Source organism: Apostichopus japonicus, chromosome 13 (assembly GCF_037975245.1).
Source record: "Apostichopus japonicus isolate 1M-3 chromosome 13, ASM3797524v1, whole genome shotgun sequence".
Lineage (NCBI taxonomy): Eukaryota > Metazoa > Echinodermata > Holothuroidea > Aspidochirotida > Stichopodidae > Apostichopus > Apostichopus japonicus.
Genome location: NC_092573.1, coordinates 15,036,651 through 15,058,681, shown reverse-complemented (window position 1 = coordinate 15,058,681; position 22,031 = coordinate 15,036,651). Strand labels below are relative to the sequence as shown.

At 35.7% G+C, this 22,031-nt stretch overlaps 1 protein-coding gene across 5 annotated transcripts in view; it reads left to right on the top strand.

Moving 5' to 3' along the window:
- LOC139978188 (sodium/potassium/calcium exchanger 2-like) overlaps positions 1-20,598 on the top strand; it is a 129,051-nt gene extending 108,453 nt beyond the window's left edge. For all 5 annotated transcript variants that reach the window (XM_071988112.1, XM_071988111.1, XM_071988114.1 and 2 more), the window contains exons 6-8: positions 4,085-4,204; positions 17,545-17,681; positions 18,474-20,598. In XM_071988112.1, the coding sequence (XP_071844213.1) occupies positions 4,085-4,204; positions 17,545-17,681; positions 18,474-18,726 (510 nt within the window). In that variant the 3' untranslated portion in view covers positions 18,727-20,598. The remainder of the gene's footprint in view (positions 1-4,084; positions 4,205-17,544; positions 17,682-18,473) is intronic.
- Positions 20,599-22,031: the final 1,433 nt, after the last annotated feature.

Genomic DNA, 22,031 nt, shown 5'->3' with positions numbered 1-22,031 from the left:
ATTTATTCACAATATGTAGACCTGCTGCTGTAACACTTGAAGCAAAAAGAAAGAATCTTATTGCTTCTTTAATGAGCTGTTGTTATCACAGCAAATTGTCTGAAAAGAGATTTCCCAAAAATACATAAAATTTGAACAGGGAATTCCCCTCCCTTTTCTTAAAGGGTGTGAAGAGTGAAGGTGCAAAAGGAAACGTCTAATGCTGGTAATCTGACCTAGTATCGATGAGGTGTTACAGAAGTGTTAGACACCACCATCGATCCCAAAAAATACACACACAGCTTGCTACCATCGTTAATAGACACTAGGGTACAGTCAGTACAGCTACAGCACAGCACATTTGCACAAACGATACAGCGATGGACATCTCAGGTCCAGCTAAAGATAACAAGGTATCACGTTTCATTACTGTCTGCATTTTGTAGTGACACGAACAAAACGTCACTTGCAAGCAACAGAAAGTTACATTTTTCAGATGGCCGCACAAGGTTTGGGGCGAGTCTTCAATGCCTTTAACAACCAATTACAAACAACTAACCTTTATAGAGTGAAAACTCATTTAACTCTAGATTGTTGCTCCAGATGGTCTCTCAGGCCTCGTTCACATTTAAGAATGCAACCTGGGCGATTATTGATATTAAGTCCGCGAGGAGGATTAACTAGCTAAGAACAAGACGCATTCACATTTCAGAACGAGTAAGTTTCGTCTGTTTGCGAGATTAATATACTGCGCAGGCGTATAAAGGTCATATCAGCTGTTTACATTCCCCCTGTGCTTTGCCATTGTCTTATGTTCTGTACTAGTACATACTACTCCGTACACCACTGCAAGGCAACATACAATCATCGCACATAAACAGTTAACTGTATTCAAACAACTCCGTACTGGCATTACCATAACATTTTAACCCAGATTTGAATTTCTTCCAAACCCTTCAGTGGATGAGCAAACGATCTTGATAGTCAGTGTTTTTACTGCTTGATGTCGCATTTGAGGCTAATCTAACATCAAAGGCATTTAATGTTAGGTCTAAAGACCTAGTAAGGTCTACTGTATCTGTATACAGTAGGCTAGTAAGTGCAACTTCATTATAGGCCAGGCCAGATGTAATGGTTTTAGCCTTTTACTAACTTCCATAGCAACCGAACCCAAAATCATCCGTTTGGAAATAACCATCAAATTACAGAGTTTGGCCTCTTCAAAAATCTGTCAGTACGGCGTACAATGAATTTAAGGCTATTACAGTAGATTTAAGTGGACTGTCATTTAGTTTGTGTTTGTCTCACAACCGTTACTGCGTCTTTTCTGCAGTGTTGGTCAAATCGGTTCAAAGAAAATGAAATGGGTTCACGAATAGCATCGTTTGGTAGTGTTTCTGTTAAGAAGGGCAACGCTCTGACAAACACATACATGTACGCGCCAAATAGCAACTTGATATATCGAAAATCTCGGGTCACCATTAAGTCTCCCACCATTCACATCACATTTACTGAGAATGCAGGATAAATTCTTAAGACTGCATGCCGACTTGAAGTATGAGTAAAGGAGTGTTCACACTAAGGGAATTAATTTCCCTTGAGGACTTGAAGTACGGGTGCATTCTTAAATGTGAACAAGGCCAAGCTGCTGTTAAATGATTTTAGCCCATCATTTATGCAGTTTTTGACAAGTGTTAACCTAACTTTTCACTAAAACTTTGATAGACTGTGGTTAGGTCATGTTAATGAAGTGTTTTTTTCCAGAATAATTGACTGAATGTCCTCTTCAAATTTGTAAAAGGTTACAGGAATGTGACAGTCAGTTTCACTGCCAAAAGTGTAACCAACATAAATGATACTGTAACTAGCAGTCAGAATGGCTAATGGCTACGCAATGTTAATCATTTCTTTGTGGTATAATATTTCATCTGCAATTAGCCAAAACAGTGTGAATTTAACCAAATGATTTTGAATGGATACAGTATTGTCTCCAAGTTATCATGAATGGCAGCAAAAGCAGTCACAGTTCTAGTATCATTAATGTCATTAAACTATTATCAACATATCCTTGTAATGTTTTTCATACTTTCCAAGGTAAGTTCTATGTGTTTTAGCATGAATCAAGCCTTCTGGTTTGTGTTAACGTTTAGCGTCACCTCCGAAACAAAAGAGACTGAAGGTATATACAATATGTTGTATGTGAGATAATCATTTGCAATATGAGTGCCACAGTAAGAGACTTCAGCCCAATGTTTACAATTGCTTTTTAAATGCCCTTATATGCTTTACCTGACATTTACCTATTTTTTATAACATAAAACTATTGTATTCTGTGTTCTGTATTCTTTCACTTGTTTCACTAGTTGTACAGGTAGTTGATGTACATTCTCTGCTACTTGGCAGAGATATTTTTTATTTAAATCAGTGCTTGATTAAAGATGTTATGAACATTCATTGAGTTTAAGTGTTTAATTCTTTGTTAATTAGCAAAAAAGCCTTTACAACAACTTGTAAACACTTTTGTCACCTCCGAAACATGTAAAATGTTAACGTCACCTCCGAAACGCATAAGTGGGAAAATTCCAACTTTTGCAAAACTGCATGGATTTTTGTGCAACTTGGATTGGATATTAGCCCTCTGTGAGGAGACATTATTTAGGGTGTTTGACTTGGCCTTATCTTTTTATTAAATAGTTTAAAGTTAAAATTAAGAAAAACAATCCTTGATTTCCAATAAATTTTCAGTTAACATGGAAATATCTGCAATAGTAATAAAAAATTTCTGCCAAATCCTTTTCATTTTTAAGTAACATATAATGATAAGCATTTTAAAGTTTACTTGAAACAGAGTACTGTTTTAACACTGTGTAAATATGGTTGCTTAAAAATATATCTTTTTGCTTAAAGTTTCCTAGAGTCATACAGTCACCGAAAAATTACACCCATAAACGTATATGTTTAAGCTCCGAAAAGTTGAAGTTACAAAAATTTGAACCCTTTAACATGTGATGTTAGTAAAAATTTCAATATATATGGTGTTTGAAATTTTGGCCCTGAGTGTACAAAAGTTACACCACTGATTGTGAAAATGACCATATGCCAAAACTTGATAACAATTTTCCAAAACAATGTATTATTATATTAAAGTTTCTAGTACATTAACTTTCAAATGGGTTCTCAGATCTTGAGTTGGCAGGTCAAATTTGGAAAGTTAAATGTGTCCAGGTGAGAAACTTCAGCTTAACATCATTATTGCTAAATATAATGAAGTGTTAGCAGTTAATAGAAGTCCTGTTTGTTATGGCATACTGACCATTCATGGTAATGCTGGTTTACATAGGTCAATAAACTAAACTGTATATTGTTCTCTGTTAATGATGTTAATTAAATGTTAATTAATAATGTTAATTAAAAACACACTATGTTTGACTTTTCCTTGAGTGGTTTAATTTGTGGTTTAAAATAGCAATTATTTACATATGAAACTGCAGTTTATAAGGGAAACCACACAGTACCTTTTGTATTAGTTCCTCGTGTAGATTACATTTATCCATCATCATGATTCGTTATAAAAAGAGGAATTATGCAAGATTAATTCACATGTTTTGTGGCCGTCATGTTGAGATGCGAAAGGTGGGACAGAATAATGCTTGCTAAAAGCACAAAATTCACAGTCTTCTTGATTCAATTCTGTATTGTAGTGCTGCATGTATTTGATTAAACATGTTAGTGCCTTGGTGAACTTGAAGCAAGTTCAGTTGGCTGGCTGGTTTTTTCTTGTCTTGCAATGACCATTCTCTGTGGGGTTTAACTGTGTATTAAAGTAGTTCATTCTTTGCCCATGTTACTGTATGTATAGGAATTAAGTTTCCGTGTTAACAAGCGGTTACATAAACCTACTTTTTTTGTTTGATTCTGCATATTCCGTAGTGATTTGAAATAGATCATTTGCTAACCGCCGGCAGGGAATTTCATTTTGGTGATTATGTTTTTTTCGGGAATCTGACAGTTGTGAATAGCTTATCTAGGCTTTATAGATATGTATCTTTTCAGTTTGAATCCTTCAAACAACTCAAAATACATGTTTTCTGTTTTTCATTTTCAGGAGAAAAGGAAGCTGTATCCATTAACGTTCCTGGGAAGCATCGTTTGGATCGCTATATTTTCGTATCTGATGGTCTGGTGGGCAGCTAAAGTTGGAGAGACTGTCGGTTTAACTGATCCGGTAAATTTTGTTTTCTTATTTGGCTGCTGTTGAAGTAGATGCCTAAGAATTTATTGCATTTCTGTGGGAGGTATCTTGATCAGATTGTTTGTCACCCCCATACCCCTCCTCCCTCACCCCCCCTACCAAACAAAAATGGTGGAGGAGCAGGATCAATTATCCTCTCACTAAAATGCTGTTTCATACAAATAGATCCAATTTGTATTAGTAAAAGCATTGCCTGTGCAATAGGTGATCAAATAATGAGTTCCCCCCCCCCCCACCTTTTACATATCTCATAATACATAGAATTTGCAACTTTCCTTTCAAAATTTGGATGTAAAAAGTCAATAAATGATATACTGAAATTTGCATAGTTTAAAGGAAAAGAACAAATTGGACATAAAAGAGTGGGAATTTATGATGTTCCATTTTAATAATTGGGCCTCTGTAAGATCTAAGAAAAAAACTGTAAGACCCTTTACACCCCACCGATTTTCTGCCCCCTCACATTTTCATAGATTCCTGTGCTAATGGTGAGCTAGGTGTAGTCAGTATGCAAAACGGAATTGCCACATAATCTAGCTTAGCTGCTTACTCTATGACCAAATTAAATATGTAATACCAAAACATCAGAATCTACTACTTATTTTTCAGCTTTTTGAGTTGATCTTGGCCAACTTTCATTTCAACTAAATGGAGGTTGGAAATTTTTTAAATTACTACTCTCAACAAAAAAAAAATTGTTACGCAACTGTGACGACCTTTGAATGAAAGTCATTAGAATTTTTACTGATGAACCTCCATTAGATGATTAATTAAATATTAAAGAACGTCTAATTTTGATCAGTTTACATCCTGTTTCAAGTTATACTGATAGGTTTTGGTATGCTTGATAGACCAAACAAAAAAAAAAACACTTAAAGGTTGCTTGGATAACAATTAGCTTTTCTTGCAAAAGAATCATTGAGACAGAGTATATATGGAAGTTACTATATTTCAAATTGATAAATTGATATTAATATCAGAGTCAGCTATTGTTTTTCTACATTGTCTGTGAATGGCTAGGAACTTTCAGTTGCCTTTGCTGAAATAAGTCGTCTTAAACATGAGCATTGACCAAAAATATGCTATAAAGTGAAGTAATGGGTCACAAACGGTAAAAAGCACATAACGTGTAACATTTTCCTATGACATTTGCACAGTTCAGTTTGGTTTGTAAGATGACGTGAAATGGGTGTGAATAAAGAACAACGCAAAATGTTGGCTTAATATCGCCAAAGTTCGTAAGTCTATCAGACCATAGCTCTCTGTCTCTCTCAAAACAGTGTATTTAACCAGGGAGCAACAACTCCCTGATTTAACCAACAGCTCAGCATTCCCTCAGGGTTATAACTTATTGGGTGCCATGATTATAGTTCAGCCATACAGCCTTAGAAGGCAACTCATGTACCTCATTAAATCCAATTTTGAGTGCTTTTAAATTTGCGAGATTCAAGTGTCTGCCATGTTTTATGATAAAAAATGCCTCTTTACTAATCAGTTTGTACTTTCTATCATCAAGGGATAGACAATGCTTAGAAAGTTAACCTCTCTTTAAGTGCGTAAGTTCAGCTGTGCACAATATCAAAGAAGAGCTTTAGAAATGAATGTTTTTACTGACTGACAGACTTGATATTTCTTAACCTTTCCTCTTAACTTGCAACCTCAGCAATTTGTTCGTCCTTGACAAGCTGTGGGTAAACACAATTTGTCGCAATATGCAGTAGAGGTCATTAGGGTGTCTGCTTAAAATGTCACACATCAGTCCCCAATTTGACATTATAGTATAAACTTAATACAATAATTACATGCCCGAACCACGTATACAAATTCTAAATGTTACTCCATTGGTCTGCAAGAGATGCTCTAAACATAGGCGTAGGAGCCCAATTTGATTTGGGGGGCTGTAACGACTTGCCTGAAAAATATAACCAAAATTTTTCAAATTATTTTTCTTTCAGTAGGTGCCCGAAAAATTCTCATTATATTGCCCGAATTTTCACCAAAAAAAATTGGTTGGGGGCTGCAGCCCCCCCAGCCCCCCGCCTCCTACGCCTATGGCTCTATATAAACATAATTAATACTATAATTACATGCCTGAACCACGTATTAAAATTCTAAATTTCACTTCAATGGTCTGCAAGAGATGCCCACAACCGGGATCTCCAGCCACACTCTAAATGAAGAGAGGGCGCTGTCCTATCCTTTCTAGTTGCAGAGAAACTTGACAAGCTGTAGTCCCTGAAATCACTGAGACTTCCTTTGAGGGATCTTTGACAGACACTTCTAGCCATATCACCTGCACATTCCCTAATTCACACATACTAGTGTGACATATTCAACCTAACATAGGGTTATTTCTACTCATAACTAGCACATATTAGCAAAGATATGTTGCCCACCGTTCGCTTGACAACTTCTTAACACACTTCTGCTCATCAACCAACCAGAGAGCTTCTTTGAGGTATTTTCCATCACATATGCTAAATTGAGTTTGAGCTTTGAGTTATCAGAAAATTTGCATCCCAGTCAGCAAATGGTATATATTGTACTTGCACCTGTGATTCTTGTCGTAATTATTGAAGACGAGCTCTCTTTAAACATATTTTCTAAAACTAGCACATAGATTGGAATATGTTACAGAGCTCATGCAACCTCTCTGGAGATCTGTAAACAGGATAGGTCATGTGCATTAGGAACCAGAGCCATCTCTACGGCACTGTTAGGATCGATAAGACAGATGCCCCTGCAGAAAGCTGAACATCCCCATTGTGGATCTATATTAATACCGCCCTCTATTTAACTAGCCTGAATTAGGTTCAAATGAAAGAGTTAAATATGGGCTAGTTTAGTTTACTAGATATGAGCTAGTTTAGTTTGCTAGTTTACTTAAAGGACTACATCTAATATTGTATGTCATCTCTCTATACCTTCTTTCACATGTCAGGAGACTAAACAATGACAACTCCTGTTTAATGAACAAGGTATTGATAAGCAATGTACACTGCACAATTTTTACCCCAGAGTGGGAAATAAAAAAAATAAACAATTATTTCTGAAGAGATCTCAATCCATAGTCATGAGTTCATCTAAATACGAAGCAATTAACGACTCAAAGTGAGTCAAAACATTCGTTAAATTGTGTCCTCTGGCTGGTTCGCTCTGCTTCCGGGATGTTATTTCAAAGTGAGAGAGAAACCTGACAAGAAGATTGATAGTCTGCGACACACTTAACATATAATGCTGTTATAAGCATCGAGATTGGGGGTGAATTCATACAAAGCCCAGTATATAGCTGAATATATTTTACAGTCAAGCCGTCTGCTCCTGTTTATGTTTCAGTGATATTTTGAATATGAACCGTTCTAAAACTGAGGCCATGATCAGGACATGCAGGTCATTTGTTTTCGTTTTGTTCACCCCAGAATCCTTCATTCGCTCAATTGGTCTCCGTAGGCTTAATAAAGCCCGATGAAGACCTGTAGCTTGAAAGCAAATGTGAGGTGTGATGGATGGACTTAGTATTCTTCATCTATATGTCGCTCTTTCTCTGTGATATTGAGTAATTAGCTGTCTTTTAACAAATTGAAACAATTGAGAATTACAGGATAGGTTCCAAGCTTGTCCATGCATTTAAGAGTTATCCATCGTTTATAATAATCATTTATAACAAGAAGTACCTGTAGTGAAGTACATTCTGTGTGTACAAAGGATACATTATTGTCTCTTCCTCTGTGTGTGTGAATTTAATTATAGCTATCTGAATCACAACATCTTCAGTCACTTCCATCATTCATCATCCCAAACCATGAAAGCTTGGAAATTACATCTTGTAAATCATTCAGAAATGAACCTTATTTGAGAGGGAATCTTAACTAGCTTGAGAGCTATCTTTAAATTTGTATGACCAAGAAAGAGGTTCCTATGGCATCGTCCCTCTGTCCCTGGTGTGAATCTTTGCGAGCTGTCTTATCAAATTAAAAAAAAAACCCAGAAGAGATCTTAATAACTGCAGCGCCCTCAAACACTGCATTGATTACATCGCAGACTACCTGAAAGCATGTATAAGTTATGTCGTAAATCATTTGTAGAAGACAGTCTCTCGGAAACTTGTGAAGCGTTTGTCAATTAGTTGAAGATTTCACAAATGTTTGGACTAGTAAGAGAACACCACCAATGTTTTCAAAACTGAAGAAGCAGAGAAATATTGTAGCAAAGAATTAGATATACTAACAAGCACATATCACTTTACAAGGATGCTTTCACAAAAGATGATTTAAGGTGTTACCTCGGCAACAAAGAGTAATAAAATAATAATAATTTGTTTCTGAGATGCAATGTGTATGAAGGATAGTCTTGTTACCAGCAGAGTTAAGTCAGTCATTATGTTGAGACTGGTTTTGTTCAGAATGGGAAATATTTAGTAGCCTACAAGTTGACAAGAGTTTGGAGCTGCTATGTAGACATGTCGGCATTATACAGAACCTTGACATTAAGATAAGAACCACGCACAGACAGGCCAAAAGCCTGGTGAGATATATAATGTAAAGTAAAGAGCCATGGTGTGTTCAAAACAACCCTTCCTGGTTAATGTGGCATGTATCTTATATGAACAGAAAAGAAATGATATTGTTAACATACAGCAGCTGAGGATTGATGAATAATTCATAGTGTTGATACATCCACTCATTGCCAAGGTTAGTAGCTCTACTAACAACATGAAGCTGAAGGAATTACGGAGTGAAAGTCAACAAATGTAGACTGGAACTTAATGGACTTTCTTTATCTACTGTAGCTAGAACAATTTACCTTTGCCATTGATCTAGAGATGAAGAATATTCCATTTATCATTAATGTTGTGCAAAACATAGAGCTGTTAGCGTTCTGATAAATGTAACCGTGATAGTAATTACTGACTTTGCGATCCGTGTTACATTCACTGCCGACTTTGCAATCCACAATCCCTCTCACAATTTTGCAAGGCCGGTGAGAGTGAGTCCATAGTTTTCCCTTTCAGGAAACCAAACGGGGCTGGTAGACTCTTAAAGTTACTCCCAGACATGATATTTGATAATTACATGACTACTTGCTTACCAGCTACTACCATACCAGGAAGGAGAATATTAATATCATATATAACAACATTTAATCTCTATTAAGTTGACAAAACTCAATTAGATGATTGGTTGGAATCGAAGAGAAAAGATGCAATCTTTGGATATTTCGATGTCAGCTTTTAAAGTACGTCATTTTTTACAACCCTGGAGCTGCAACTTAATCGGGATATATTGGCCAATATTAAATTCATTGCTGTGTTTTTACTACTCAATATAACCATTCTACCTGCTTTTCAGACTGTAATACGTCAAACATATAAATCATGTATACTCTGAGCAATGTTTGTACACTGAGAATGAAGAATAGAATAAAACCCATTATAAAAGAAAGTGTCATTTAATATGACTTTGTTCTGCAGTACATGATTCTCCATGGTTTCTCACATTGATGAGTAGAGATAGTAGAATGACTGATGGAAGCTTGTCCCTCAATGATCATTTTTCCTTAGAACAGACAAAAACATCCACAGAAGCTAGAGGGCAGCTGAAACAATACCTAACTACTTACAATATACTTAATTCACAGCAAAAAATCTCTTACTTCAAACTGTACAGGACTATCAAATTAGGGATCCAAAAGGAGTCTTCATGAACATCCCTAGAGAAGACCATACCAACTTTCTATCTCTGGTTTGTGCCTGGAGAATGAATAAGGGAAGGGAAGGGGGTGGGGGAGGCAGGGGTATGATGTATTAGGGCCCCAAATTATGTCACTCATTTAGGATCACAACCCAAATAGGTTTTTTTGGCAGTGGTTCAAAAATAATTCAAAAAAATAATAGTAATAATTACTGGAGTTGTGGTATAGTTTCCCCTTGATTATTGCTGATCTGAAATACCTATTTATCACAGTTATGCTTAATTATATGTAAGGATATATCCTATATCCATGGATAAGAAACAACATCCTATGGATGTATCCTATATCCATGGATAAGTAACAACATCCTATATCCATGGATAAGAAACAACATCCTATGGATATATCCTATATCCATGGATAAGAAACAACATCATATGGATATATCCTATACCCATGGATAAGTAACAACATCATATGTATATATCCTATATCCATGAACAAGAAACAACATCCTATGGATATATCCTTGGAAAAGAAACAACATCCTATGGATATATCCTATATCAAAGGACAAGAAATAAAATCCGATGGATATATCCTATACCCATGGATAAGTAACAACATCTTATGGATATATCCATAGACAAGAAATAAAATCCAATGGATGTATATCCTATATCCATGGATAAGTAACAACATCCTATGGATATATCCTATACTCATGGATAAGTAACAACATCCTGTGGATATATCCTATATCTCTGAACAAGAAATAAAATCCAATGGATATATCCTATACCCTTGGATAAGAAATAACATCATATGGATATATCCTTTAAATAGAAACACATTTCCTATGGATATTTCTTAGCAGGGATATGGATAATTGGGTAGCCAACCATGCATATATCCAAACTAACAAATATAGTATTAACACACAATGAAATTTCTTCATGACATTGCTTAGATTTGCATGCAGTGTTTATCTCTATTATCTCTGTATAAAAATAAATTAGGTATAATTTATAACAGAGGGAATTTTCTTCCATTATCCATTGCTAATGGTTGTATTTTTTATGCTATATACTTTACTTTGGTTTTATTTTTGAATAATAGTTGTTTGGTTGCAGTAGGAATATGCATCATCCCATTATCGTAAGTAATAGAGTTTGTAAGGTACTTTAGTTCCAGATCCTATTAGAACTATAAAAAGTAGTCATTAATGTTAACTAGCATTGATCATTGAGGGTTTTAAGTGGGAAAAAAGTAATGTTGATTGATTGTTCAGTGGTAAGAATTAATGGTATAGTTGTTTCCATGGAAACATTGGAAATACTAACGATGGCAATATATCACAGTAATGACATGCGGTTTATAGAATTTCAGAAGCTGTTGTGTGTATATATATATATATATATTACATATATATAGGCCAGATCATATGTGATTACAACATGGAGAAATTAAAACTTCTTATCACAGAGAATAATACAAATCCCTTGACTAAACTCATTTCATTACTGGGAATGCATGTGGGCGTACAGTATATATAGAGCGTCTTAGCAGCAAAGCAGGGTCATAAAAAGTAAACCATGAGAAACTTATCTACCAAAGACATACACTTGAACAAAGATTGCAACCAGAAATAAAAAAAATGGATTGTTCCTGTTGGTTCTATGCAAACCTATATATGCAAAATATATATATGCAAACCTTATATAAGAACTCAAAATCTGAACTTGCTAAAATCACTCGTAGGGTACCACAAGGATCTATTTTGGGCCCTTATTATTCATGATATGTCAATGACATATATGTCAATTCAACACTGATAGAAAATTTCATTGGGATAAAGACATAATAATGAGCGGTAAAATCATTAATCATATAACTACTACAAAGTTTTTAGGTGTTGATATTGACTATAATTTATCATGGCGCAACCACATATCATCGATCTGTAACAAAGTCGCAAGAAATATTGGAATACTCTCGAAATTGAAGCATTTCTTCCCACATAATATAGAAAGCTTCATCAAACTCTGATCTTACCACACTTAACATACTGTACAATTATTTGGTCTGGGACATGAATCTTAATCACCTTAGCAAACTCCAAAAAGGAGCTATTCGTCACATTACCTGTTTTCGCACCATGGGAACACACTAGTCTGCTATTCAAGAAACTAAACTCGATGATATAATCAAAATGAAGCTTTCGGATTTTGCTTACAAATCATGGAATGGGTTACTGCCGGAAAATTTCCACAGTTTTATTAATAGTAACAAAACTTTTTATCACTATCAAATGAGAAATACTTATAATGCACATCGTAATTTTTACCGTACCACTATGGGAACCTATAGCTTTCGTAATCGTATAATTAAAACATGGAATTTTCTTTCAGATAATATAAAGACCAAAAAGTCGTTGAGTTTATTTAAGAAGTATTTAAGAAAATACATCATCACAACATACTAATACGGTCTTTATGCTATAATTATATATATATTAAGTAATTACATGTATAGCTAAATTCTTTATGAACTAGGACAATGTTGTCCTGTCTAGTTATTACTCCTTAAAGTATCTGTATCATTCTGCTCATTCAACTTGTATTATATTTTTCTTCTTTACCAGGGAGTCTTCTACTCTGTTAAGCCAATTCAGGCTTTATAGAAGACTTCCTTTCACATTGTAATTTTTTTGTGATAAAACAAATAAATAAACAAACCTAGTAAAATGCAGATACTGCCTGCAAGTAATTGCTGGAAGGGACCAGGGTACTCGCTTTAACCCGGAAAAATGAAAACCAATTTGGAGATCTTCTCAAGAAGTAGTTAAAGCTTTGTAGATACAACGGTGGCCTTTATGGGATTTTGTATCTCAAAATTTCAATTGGTTTTGCTCAGATTTCTTTACAAATCAAAATTATGACTCCATTCCTCAATATGGTGCATGTTTCTTCCAAAATTGAAACCCTTTGATGAATATTAAACTTTCCACTTATTATCTAATTGTTTCTACTATTTAAACTTTAAATTTCATGGATAATTTCATCCTAATTTTTCTGTTAAAATTTTGAATATTTTATTTTATTTTCATGTTCTATTTTCTCAGTTTTTTTCTACCTTAAGTTAAGTCTAGTTTAGTTTAGTGACACAGGATGAGGTTGTCTCAGATGAAAAGTTCAAAAGTTAGGCTAAATGCAAAGAATCAAAGACGTATTTATCCAATGCATGTAATTAATCGGCATTAGTATCCTAGTGGCACAAATTCCCACAATCATCATTCGAAATGTTACAGTTATCAGTTAGAAATATGACTCATAGCTACAGAGCGTAGAAACCTGTGGAGTCGAGGTGTGGCACACAGTGCGTTGTTATAGTACTATACATATACGCTACACTGATATGATTTGGAGGGATTTACTTCAAGCAAAGTTAAAAGATTTGCCAAAGTCTAATTGTCTGGTAGCAAATCTCAACCACCACTTTCTGAAAAATAACTGAACTCTGTCTGCCCAAATCAATTTCAAGGGAATCGATAGTCACTTAAAGGGGAGGAGAGGAACAATGCTGTTGAAACCAGCACTCTGAAATGTGTAACCATATAAAGCAAAGTGTATTGTGCAAATTGAGTAGGCAAGTCTACTTAAATGGAAAAGATGAGTGTTTCACTTGAACCCAAGTCCAGCGTCTTTGAATGTGAGAAAAGTTAGAAAATTCAAAAGATGACCCTTTAACAAACCATTTTCCGTTTCAAGCCAAGAAAAGAAAGAAAGTCTAATAAGTAGTGGAACGGCAAGTTGAAATTGGGTCTCTATGATGAAACAATGGGAAGCTGAAATATGTTTCTCTCGCTTCAGCCCATTGTTGTAACGGACAGCAAAAGTAATTAATATGTTAAGTACATGATAACATTAAGAGACATTAACAGACTAGGTAGATGTCTTAAAGGCATTTTATTGTACATGTTTTTTAGTATATAGGCTTTTCTCTTTTTTCAATTCTTCCGGTTGTAACTCATTTCTAAATTGCTGTCTTTCTAAAATCCCTTCAAATACGCAATGTTGTTAGTTGCTATGGAAATGTGGACCGTATAAAGGCTATGATCAGACAGTATAGACATTTTCCAATGTCATTAATTTCACTTATTTGATATTAAAAGTGCTCAATCGCTCATGGAATGGAGCGCTAGGGCAAAGGTTTTGTGTCAATTTAATCAAGAATTTTCATGTAAGGAAGGAAGTACATTAAGAGGCATGTAGTTTTTTAAATTACTGTCTGGATAATTCATTGTGTAGTCTCAACATCGATGCAACGCAATTCACTTGAGTGTATCGTGTAATGTGCACAATAACAATGAATACATCAAAAACAGACATATATTTGCAAATACAACATTTCTATTTGACAGCCAGCGCATCGCATAATAAACGGACATTGAAAGCCAAAGGGGGGGGGGGATTACTCTTAACTTGCCATTATGTTTGTGTATTAATTAATTAGTTAATTAATTAAAATTATCATTAGGAAATAACATGATCGTTTAGCTTAAAGCAGCAATTAAATTGCATAAATTGCAGTAGCATTTTGTCTTTGGTATAACTGTTTTGTATCATAAATTGCCATAATAAATGTATTAGTTCACTGTACATGAACTAAGGTTTAAATCTCATCCCTAGGTAGGTTACATGTGATGTACCGAAGAGATGGTACTTCATGTCATTGACAACCCTCATTTAACACAGTTGTTCAGAATTTTATGTAGGCTACATAGGCCACTACAAAAAGTTTGTCTATAGTCAACATAGCTGTAGTAGTCAAATTCATATTTTGAAACACAGCTGGTGTGTCTTTTGAAACGAAACAAAACAAAACTAACTTGAATATAAAAAAACAACAAGGAAGCAATATTTCTGTCCCCAATGTCCTCTTTGTATACTCAGGACTCAAGCCCCAATCCTAGAGTGCACCTGAAGTAAATTGTGTACAACTGCTCATGGGCGGCAATCATGGGGGGACGGGGGGGACATGTCCCCCCAATATTTTAGGTGGGGGGATATAGTATCTAATATCCCCCCAATATTTGGTGGCATAGTTTTTTTTTAAGCATATGTTTTGTATTTTTTTTATGATATCGCTAGTAATTTCAAAATAGAAAATGCTTAGATGCAACTTATAAGGCCTGGGAAGTGCCATTTCCAGCGATCTGGGAGGCATTTTCGGCCAAAATTTTCTTTTGCGCTTCGCGCCAACTTATGGTGGAGCTACGCTTAGAAAGTCTGGGTACAAGCTTTGCCCCTCCCTTGGCAAATTCCTCGCAAGGCGCCTGTCTAATCATGTCACAATTTGTTACTATATGACCGAAAGTAGTTTTTACTTTTTTTTCGAAATGAATAGCTAGACGGACCGCATCCGTAATGAAATTTGGTTTGCATCTTGTGTATAAGTGTAGGTACGTACAATCATATATATGATCCACATCGATATCGGTTCACTGGGTTTCCATTTGGCCTGTTTCCTACAAGATTTCTAACCGCAGGTGCGTAGCCAGGGGGGGGGGGACGAAGTGTGGAGACCGCCCTTCGAGCATATTTTTTTGGTATTTTCTATGATATCGAAGTTTTATAGTAGCCGTTATAACAGGTTTTAATATTTGTACACCAATAATTTCACTGTGTCTGAATTTTCGAAAATTCCTTGACCAACATTCTTCATCTGTTAGGGGTTGAGGGGGGGTTTTCTATATTGGTTGTCCCTAGATGAAATTTTGTGCAACATTATGGGTATGTTTTGAAGTGAATTTATTATTCAAATTCTGAACAAATAATGAGCTTAAAACCTTGAAAAGTGGGGCTGATGGGTATTGTGGGGCATTAAGTAGAATCACCTACAAAAGCAATGATCCACAGGAGATTCAATGAGATCGAACATGATGTGTGACTGGTGACAATCTTGAGAAAAGGTTATGAATGAAAAAAAAAAAAACTATTGGGAAAAGCTTGGTTCTCAGGCAAAAGTGTTCAACTGGTTAGTCATTTTCAAGCCCGAAAAGTGCCATTTCCGGTGATCTGGGGGGCTATCAAAACCAGAAATTTTCTTGTACGCTGCGCACCAACCAATGGTGGCGCTCCGCTTTGATAGTAATTCGCCTGCATCCAAGCAAATGTACCCCCCAATATTTGAAACAGATCGCCACCCCTGCAACTGCTACTCATTAAGATAATTAATGGAATAGGTGGTAACTGGTTATAATAATGTTATACCTATCATGGTAATGTGTCTTGTCTTGTCGGGTGTTCTCGGTTAATTCCCTACAATGGTTATTGACTGCAGAATATACTTGTAGGTCTAGCCTACCTGTGTATGCAGCAAATTTTTGCCTCTCGGAAATCTGGGGCAAAAGTTAGCCAAGCTAATCAATACCCCTCTTATCTCCCACTCTAGTAGCTGACCCTCACAGTTAATTACATGATTGTTCTCCCTGCTGACCACAAGATCAAAGCTCTAGCTAAATATGCTTGGATCTATTGTGTGGAATCTATGAAGTATAAATAAATTGTGAAATTGTGCAATAACTGGCCTCTAAGGACCTGGATGCTTTGTAGCGGAATGAAGGGTCGGTGGGGGGGGGTTAATTATTCAGACAGTGTCATATTTTATGCACCCGACTGTTTGGCATATATGGTCGGGTTAAACATGAGCAGAATTAGCATAGGGCATTAAAATACGCTATGTACCCATAGACACTATAACTATATTGATCATTGTGCAGCCATGATGGCTACGGCTGGCAGGGTGCTCAAACCTATGGCCATGAAGGTGATCAGTTTACACAACTAGCACAAGATTGTGGACTGACATATTTTGTCGGCCAGATTGAAGCTATATTTTAGTGGTAAAGAACTTTCTATAATGGCAGTAATATAGATGGAGTTAAAGGAAGCTACACTCCAGAATGTGACGAACTTGTTGAAAAACTATCCACCTCAAATTCACATTCATAATTTGTTACTTGATAGCATAAACTATCCCAAGTACTGCCATTAGGATTCATCCTTGATTGCACCTAATTAATTGACCAGCCACCTGTATGATTGCAAATACAAGTGCTCTAATGGCCAGCACTATACCTTCCTGTGTGCAGACAAATTTGGCTTGACAACCGAAATAGTACACTGTGTTTTTAATCATGAATTTGTGCAGAGGAGCATTCAGTATGGCCATTACCTGAACGCGGATAAATATTCAATCTCCCCTGTTTTTCGGGTGGTATTTGCTATAGGCAGGGGAAGATCGTACTGGGTATCGTAGAAATAACTTCTGAAAATCAAAGGAATTGAATTTTTCTGCCTACCAGACTTCACATTAAACTGACATTGAAGAGATTGGCACCAATTTTAGTCGTGTTTTTCCACAAGATGATGAGCATGACACAACATCTAAAACTAACAATCACATTGGAAAATAACTGGTAATTACACCTGTTTCGTTAACACCTTCCATTACATATATGCCAGACCTTTGCTGTGCTTTCATTCAGTTAGCATTCGGTGGAGAAGACAGGAGAGGTTCTCTACTAAATCTCTAATTTCATCTTTCTTTTTCGACAGGTCATGGGACTGACATTTCTAGCAGCTGGAACCAGCATCCCAGATCTAATAACGAGTGTGATTGTAGCCCGAAAGGGTCTCGGTGATATGGCAGTGTCCAGTTCTGTCGGCAGCAATATATTTGACATCACAGTCGGGTGAGCTTCAAACTTTCTTACAAAAGATGAAGTGGAGGATAATCCTTCTTAACGATTATATGGGCAAATTTTTGGCTAGATATTTCACTTTTTAGTCAGCTGTTAAACCTATACGCCCAACGATGGCAAGCATGACCATTTCAAAACAATTAATGATTCACAGGCTTATAAACTTACAGTTTGTATCTGCAGACAATGGAATACATTGAGAGTTGATCAATTTCACATTGATTTGTTAGTATTTACTTTTTAGATGATGTACAGTATAAGTGAAATGCTAATTCAGCTACATTGGGACAACTGTAATATATGTAATATAATGTACTGTAGGAACATTGGACACCCCATACACCTGGCCGTTTTACACTTCCATCAGAGCGTCGCAAACTTAACGACAATCGTAATTTAAATCTACAGTCAGTTACACATGTATGTATGTATCTCCGTATATAACATCTGCTACAGAGCTTGAATACAGAGTTTAGCATCCTCTATACATCCAGAGTGTCACGCATACGTAGAGCTTAACCTATCGCTTGTATATTCCCCTTCCTGCTGCCCCACCTCATTCCCCTGCTGCCCCCCCCCCAAAAAAAAAAAGAAGAAGAGAAAATACAAACTGAAATCCCAGCTAGGAGATATTACCTCCTTCCTAAAACAAGACCATTTTTATTGCTCTATTAAGATACTTGCCATATCTTTGTTCTTTTGTTTTTTAAGTAACATTCTTTTGTTGCCAAAAAGCTGAATCTAATGACTTAACCTACCACTATCTGTTTGCTAAATTTGCAGACTGCCGTTTCCTTGGATTATCTGGAGCTTTGTCAATTCTCTCTCACCGGTGAAAGTGACGAGTACGGGACTCTTCTGTTCAATTCTCCTGCTCTTCCTCATGTTACTGTTCGTGATAATAACGATCGCTGTTTGCCGTTGGCGAATGACCAAGATGCTAGGAATGACCATGTTCATGCTATACGTAGTCTTTCTTACCGTGAGTTTACTCCTGGAGTTTGGGAAAATACCCTGCATCAACATAGGCCTATAGTAGAGCATATGGTCAAGCACGTACCTTAACCGGTAACCTAACTTTGACTGACTTTTTGACCTCCCGTTTGAGTGGAGCGGCAAAGAAAAAAGGAATCCAGAATAATTGGAAACAGAACACCCAGAGATTTGGACCAGTCAAAAGTACAAAAGACAGTCGACCAGTTCCTAACAACAGCGTCAGATGAATAATACTAACGGAGGATATTTACTGAAAGAGTGAATTACCATCGATACAAACATACTCCTAAAAATGCTCATAATTTGTTACTAATTATTTGTTAGGAATCCTTTCTGGACAAATGACCATTTACCAGTAATCACTGACCAAAGGTTCTGTGATGGATTAAGACATGGCTCGATCACTCTCTTATGATGGTGGTTTTCAGTTATTTTTTTTATTTGATCTATCTTATGATAATTATTTGACTGCCCACTGTCGTTTCATGACCTTTGATTACTTGCTCTCCTTTCAAGACTTTAAGACTGCCTGCTATCCAATCATCAAATAGCATACATACATGTATATGGTATCCATTTCAGCCTTTGAAGAGTGACAATGAAAGCTTTAATCAGAGATTGGATTTTACTTGCAGTGTGTACCTACCATATCCTTCGTAACAACTACCTAAGACACCAGCTGCATTTAGCTACGTCTGGAATATCATTCTCAAACATTTTGTCTTCTTTCTTTCCCTTTTTCTTTTTTTCTTGTATAAATTTAAGAAAAATTCCAAAATTTGAAATATTCTAATACTTTGGGGGAATATTTCAAGTTGACGAGATTATTCTTCGTATCCAGTGCTTTCAGGAGGGTTTTACAGATTCCGAGTAAAATTCTCAGATTATTAACATAAATTTGAGAATTCCTCTAGGGGGTTAATTTTGATTTCCATATTTTGAATACTAAATAATGTGTATTAATTATGTCACAACAATGAATATGTAATGTGTGTTTTTGCCATATACTGCAGATCACCTGAGACGGAGTGAGGGTATAGATATAGTGCATATATAAATGCTTCAGTGACAAGGCTGTTTGCACTATTAAAATATGAAGGTAGCACATCAGTATATGTTTGCATTTGACACTTACAAGTATACCACTTTAGATACTTACAGCAGATTTTCGCTTCAAATTTGGTCTTTTAGATTTCCATGATAATCGTAACCTATGCAGTCATGCAGGCAGATGTGGGTGTGTGTGTGACGCCTTGCTTGTAAACACAATATCTCAAAAAGGGAAGCTTGGACCAATCTCTTATTTCGTGTGTAGGAATACCACATTAAGTAGAAGCCTATTGTTTTTCGAGGAGGTCAATGGTTATTTGGGTCAACGGGTCAAATTGTGAAAACCTTGTAAACATGATATCTCAAGACAGGGAAGCTTGGACCAATCTCATATTTAGTATGTTGCTGTGACACATTAAGTAAAAGAACTTTTCGTTGTTTTTGGGGGTCAAAGGTCATTGGGGTCACCAGAGATCAAATTGTGGAAAACTTGTTTATAATCTACCGTATATCCTACCCACTAGCCCAATAGAAAACATGTGCGTTACACCTCATAAGAATAGGAGAGGCTGTTGGCAATTAGCTTATGGGCATCCATAGAATTAGGATTCTGAAGTTGAACAAACCACCATTAGCTTAACTGTGTCGCTACCTGCATACGTTGTGTTATTGCAGTGAACGATATCATTGTGAATAATCGCTTTCATATCTATATTCCGTTGTTGAAGTTTTGAATCATATTTTGCAATTGTCAAGATCCAGTGCCAAATAAAATCTTCAGGTTTGGATGTAGTTACGTTGGGGAAATGACCAGGCGCCATTTACAAACTTACCTGTCTCTTAGCTTGTTAGATTTTGTATCTATGACCAATCTCAATGCGAATTAACTGTGTAAAATGGTTTGCTATCTGCACATGCATTATGTACGGGAAGTTGTCATGTGTGGAGATTGTTAACAAACTTCACAGAGCATTTATAATCATACAGCGAAAAATACATCATTTAAAATCTAAACTAACAATTGATTACAAGGAACGGTGGAAGCTTGCGAAGTTCATTGTGTGTTTTCAAAGCATTGATAAAGATGTTGGGTTCAATATATAAATTTCTCAACGAAATTAAAAAGGTTTATTAAACATCGATATCACCACGGCTTGGTTATGCGCAGGCAACATTATTAAAAGTTCTGATTTGTTCTTTGAATATGTGATTAAATATGCTCAAGAGAAGTTGTCTCCATGACAGACTGATTCAACTTACCAATATTAATGTTCAAGTATGTGAAAGATTCTGGAGTAGTGTCTGATTTGATCTATTGTAATTCGATTTCGAGCAACTCGAAAGCTAGATGAATTTGCAAGAAATTGACGAGTCTGAGCAAAAACATAACATCAAATAGAGCAGGAAATAACATCTTTGGCAGTAGTTACATTGTAAGATGTTCCCAAGAATAGTGACAATTTATCCCCCACGCTTTTTTGTTTGGTTTCTTTGTAAAGTTACAGGTATAATTGAGATGAGTTGATTTTATGAACTTCAATCATACTATACATCAGGGGAATCAGGGGAAACATTTATAAACTATAACTCAGTTCGCAAAATGCCAGACACGAAGATAGGTAACGGTTTAGTCATATAAGGAGGAGGATGGTTAACTATAGAGTCCAGAAATAATCAAAATGATGATGATAATCAACAGCCCCAAAGCAATTGAAATTGTATTGAAACTGCTGACTGGATCAGGAGCTGTGTTATGAGTTGCAGGGAATATGTTCAACGTTGTCACTCTAAGCATGTGTTTATATGTTGTTGCACCAAACACACACGGTATATATCTTGTTAGTATATATATATATATATATGTATATGTATATGAATATATATATGTATATATATATATATGTATATATATATATATATATATATATATAATACTATATATTTCATATTTGATAGCAAACCAGTCTGGTCACATTTTGTACTCATATATTATCTTATCATTTGCATCGAACGAAACATGTAAATGGGTTGATTTGGTAAATGTTACCAAAAGAAGTCTCGTCTTATATATGACTTTTTGAATTTTTAGCAACTTTTAAATAGAAATGACTTTTGTCCATTAGCTAACAATACATCATGATGTACGCAGCAAAGTGTTATTACTGAATTTGTCGCAACTTTTAAATAGAAACAATCTATGTAATTAGCCAACAAATCACATCAAAATCTTGTATTTAGAGACAAAGTGTTATCAGTGGCAGCAGTTGATGGTAGTTTGTCTGCAGAGTTTTGACA